General features: G+C 36.9%; 1 protein-coding gene across 1 annotated transcript; it reads left to right on the top strand.

Annotated features, from left to right (window-relative positions):
* Positions 1 to 2,653: 2,653 nt before the first annotated feature.
* Positions 2,654 to 3,589, top strand: LOC148120080 (olfactory receptor 11G2-like). Its single transcript, XM_087895857.1, has one exon. It carries the CDS (start codon positions 2,654 to 2,656, stop codon positions 3,587 to 3,589), a length of 936 nt encoding a protein of 311 aa, XP_087751983.1.
* Positions 3,590 to 4,992: the final 1,403 nt, after the last annotated feature.

Raw genomic sequence — 4,992 nt, 5'->3', positions numbered from 1 at the left:
ATACTATATCTAAAATTGCAATAATTAAAACATAGTAATGCCTAAAGCAGTAAAGGTAGAAGTGGAGGGAACCACAAATTTTGACTGCCCAATCATATTCTTTAATTAGATTTTATATCACTGTCTACCATTATCTCTAATGTATGAAATACTTTGATGTTTAGAGTTTGAAATAATTTGTTACCCTTTAGTTCTAGCTTCCTTTTTGAAAAAAATTGATGCCATATTTATAAGCCCCTGAAAGGGACTGGTCTAATTCTAAGGGAGATTTACCATAATATCTACACTTTTGTAATCCTTAATTGCTATTAATAAGTTTAAGTATCCTGTTATGTTGTGGTATATTAGGTATTTGGAGATATTCCAAAGGAATTCAGATAATAATACAATACAACTTTAGAATACTTGTTAACAAAATTGTCTGAACCTATGAAACAAGGAAAGAAACAAAAACCAGACCTATCAATCAAGATTCCATGGACTTTGGTAACATAATCAAATCTTATTTATTATTTTCTCATTGGAAATGGAAATTGAATTGTTACAGGAATGATTTTGTATTAATGATCATTCGCCCTTACTAGGAAATACTCTTATTAAAGATTTCAATAACAACTGAGAGTATTAAATAATCACTTAAACAAGAAATATGGAATTGTAAGTTATGAAATACGGTGAACATTGTCAACAGAGACTGTTTTGTTCAATTTGATACAAGAATCAACCAAACCTTTGCATATTTCTAAGAGCCAAAGTTGCTCTGAGATAGTAGAAGTCTGAGTGTGTCTTAGGCCTTGACTCCACTGCATCTTTTACTGTATCTGCTGCGTTTATCTCAATTTTAACTCATTTTTGTTGTTTTTAATTATGTATATGTTGGATGATGTGCATTTGAGTGCAGGTTTCTACAGAGGCTGAAGGTGTTGGGTTCTCTTGAGGTAGAGGTGATGCTGAGCCATCACTCCTACCCCTTAAAATTAACATTTATAACAGTAATCTATTGGTTGGACCCAGTTAATATTCTTCCCTCTTTCTTAATAGGAAGTTCATTTGGTTTTATCTCTAAGAATTTCAATATAAGAAAAAAGAACCCCAAAATTGGATTCCATTTGGAATTTGAAAAGCCTTTGTCAATTTAGAAATTAGACTTTATCAATTTTTTTAAAATAATAAGAGAGGGCAGTGAAAAATTTAATCTTTTAAAATATCAAAGTAGGTTACTTGAGAAGAAAGCACATAATTATAACAAAATATAGCTAAAGAACAGTTTATCCTCATTTGTAGCTTTAGTAAATATAAGATTGTATAGGGCTGACAAGATGGTCCCATGGGTAAAGGTGTTTAATGCCAAGCCTGATGACCTGAGGCTGATCCCTGGGGACCTAAATAGTGAAAGGAGAGAGCCAAGTCCTGTAAGTCACCCACTGACCTCCACAAGTCTTCTGTGGCATGGATGTACTCACACATGGACACATGCATGTGCATATGTGTACACACACATAAGTAAATACATAAATGTAAATTTGAAAACAAAATGTCATCATTTTATCATTTAGGATCATGCCAAAGATAATTCAAAATATTTTAGACAGTTGTTGGAAAATCTAAAAGTAGAAATATTTAAGAATGATAACAAATTGAAAGTCCGTAGAAATGCTGTAGCAGGGTCTTGACTTTAGCTACCTAGCATGCTGAACAGTCAATGTTACTGAAGATGGACATCACCAGCTTTGCAGAAGTTTTCGTGGGTATGACACGAAGACACTGGGACAGTTTAAGGCAGGGACTATGAATCTAGGAGATTTTCTCTTGAAATTTTGCCACATAGGAAGTGACTAGATGAACCATATAGGATTATTTAACCTGTGTATTGAAGTTTTTGATTTCAAAATGTTCCAATCAGTGAAATCACCCGGTGTTAATTCTTATTCATTTAATTCTTTGTCTCCCAGGAGCACACTGTAGAAATGTTGGAACCAATTCTGAACTTTCAGTTATATTATAAGGCCTTTTATACTAGCACATGTCTCCCTGTAAAAGCAAAGGTGTGTCCTGTATCTTATTTTTTTTTTACCCTATGCAGTTATTTAATGAGGAAATATCCAACATTTTCCATAAGGGACAGCTCATAGATTCAGACAAATTAGGGGGCTGTCTTTGCTTAGAAAGTGAAAAACTTTAGTCAGTTCTAAAAAGTAACATCATTTACTTATTTAACTATTTTTTAAAAAGCCAAAAAATTAAGGACATGATGAAATTTTCTATAACATGCAAAATTTTACGAATCTACTTAGCTCTTTAAGGTATTTATTAGTTTATTATTTAGGAGTTCCATACATGCATATAAAGCATTCTGTTCACACTCAGTGCCCCCACCTTCTTTTATCCTCTTTATCCCTAACAACCTCCTTCTCATCAACAGTCCTCTACCAAGTCATGTGTTTCTGCTGTGTGGCTCACTGGGTTTAACCAGGTCACCAATATGGGGATGAGAGCAGAGCTATTGACTGGAACATGAGCGCCATCACCGGGACATGAGTATATGAGTATATGATGAACAAACTATTTTGCTTCCTGTTTGGGTAAAATTTGACACTCTCAGCTATTTCTAGGATATTCAACCATTTCCGGTGCCTTTACAGCTCACAGACAGATGAAAACCCTCAGCAGCCCCAGCAATTCCACCACCATCTCTGGCTTCATCCTCCTGGGTTTCCCCTGTCCCAGGGAAGGGCAGATCCTCCTCTTTGTGCTATTCTTTGTTGTCTACCTCCTCACACTCATGGGCAATGCTTCCATCATCTGTGTTGTGCGCTGGGATCAGAGACTCCACACCCCCATGTACCTCCTGCTGGCCAATTTCTCCTTCCTGGAGATCTGGTATGTCACCTCCACGGTCCCCAACATGCTGGCCAACTTCCTCTCTGACACCAAGGTCATCTCCTTCTCTGGGTGCTTCCTGCAGTTCTATTTCTTCTTCTCCTTGGGTTCTACAGAATGCTTTTTCCTGGCAGTTATGGCCTTTGATCGCTACCTTGCCATCTGCAGGCCTCTACACTATCCTGCCCTTATGACTGGGCACCTCTGTAACAACCTGGTGATCGGTTGCTGGGTGCTTGGTTTCCTCTGGTTCCCCGTTCCCATCATCATCATCTCCCAGATGTCCTTCTGTGGGTCCAGGATCATAGACCATTTCCTGTGTGACCCAGGTCCTCTGTTGGCCCTCAGCTGTTCCAGAGCCCCACTGATGGAATTTTTCTGGACAATAATAATGTCTCTGCTCCTTTTTACTCCTTTTCTCTTCATCATGGGATCTTATATGTTGGTCCTACGGGCTGTGTTTAGAGTTCCTTCAAGAGATGGACGAAGAAAGGCCTTGTCTACTTGTGGGCCCCATGTGACTGTGGTTTCTCTTTTCTATGGTTCAGTAATGGTCATGTATCTGAGTCCAACATCTGAGCATGAAGCAGGAATGCAAAAGCTTGTGACTCTGCTTTATTCTGTGGTTACTCCACTCATTAATCCTGTGATCTACAGTCTGAGAAACAAAGATATGAAACATGCAATGAGGAAGCTTTTGAAAACATGAAAATACACATTCAACTATGTATGTGTATCCTGTAGAATACTATTCAACCACAGGAATGATTAAATTGTGTAATTTACACCAACATGGATAAAATGGGAGAACATTGTGTTAAGTAAAAAGAGTCAGTCATGGGAAGTCAAATACTGCATGTTCTCATTTAAGTGTAGAAAGTTCGGATTAATGCATAGCTCTAGGAAATGCGACCTGGTCAATGTTTACAAGGGGTGCAGCTGTGTTTGATAGTAGAATAAGATAAATATGTCTGACATGTGTTAATTCTGATTCGTGCAAAATGGCCGAGATTTTGAATGTCCCCAACATAAAAAATACAATAAACATTTGAAATGAGACTGTTGACAATTACCTTGAAGTAATATGCCTTGTATTCATATACTGAATGCTACCCTGTACCTCACAAATATGTGCAATTATTTTATCAACTAAAATACAAATGTGGATGCAGGAATATTAGAACATGCCTATAATCCCAGAACTTGGGTAATTGGGACAGGAGGATCAGACTTTCAAGGGATTTTTCTACATAACAAGATCATGTTTCATAAACAAAGTAGAACATGGTGGCACAAACTGTGATATTTACATTTCCTGTTGCTATAGCAAACACCATGACCAAAAACAATTTAGAAGGAAAGGGATTACTTGGCATACAGATTATAATCCATCAATCAGGAGAGCCAAGACAAGATCTTGAGGGAGGAAACTGGAGTCAGAAACTGAATCAGAAACCATGAAGGAGTATGCTTACTGACTAGCTTTCCATGGTGTGCTCAGCTTGCTTTCTTCTGAAACCCAGGACCACCTGCCCAGGGTAGCACCACCCACAGTGGGAATGGCCCTCCAATATCAATCATTAATCACACAAATGTGACACAGACATGCCCATGGGCCAGTTCAAAGGAAATTAATCCTCGGTGACTCTAATTTATGTCAAGTTGACAAAAGCTAGACAATACACATGATCACCTGTCAACTTGACACACAGTTACTATTAAATAACATTTGCTATGTTTGTCCCTAAACCCTCATGTTAATATAATAATACAAAATACAGTTCAACTTTTAAAAACCCTGTATTATTTTAAATTTTTCAATATTTTAAAAGTTCAGTATCTCTTTAAAATATCCAAAGACTCTTGATAATGTGTCCTTATAAATACCAAAATAAATAAATTTTAGGCTTTTCTATTTTCCTTTTGGGAATTTAATACATGAGGATTGTATTCACATTACTTCCATCCTACCCACTCCCTTTGTAACTCTTCTCCTGCGTCCCATTCCCTCACAAATCCATGACCTCTTGTGCTCTAATTATTATTACACATGAATACAACAAATATATACATATGTGTGTATATATTCATAAATATGTATGCATATAGTGT

This window comes from Myodes glareolus, chromosome 12 (assembly GCF_982192425.1).
Source record: "Myodes glareolus chromosome 12, mMyoGla1.1, whole genome shotgun sequence".
NCBI classification, from domain to species: domain Eukaryota; kingdom Metazoa; phylum Chordata; class Mammalia; order Rodentia; family Cricetidae; genus Myodes; species Myodes glareolus.
The sequence above is the reverse complement of the archived record's forward strand: the minus strand, read 5'-3'. Positions and strand labels throughout refer to the sequence as shown.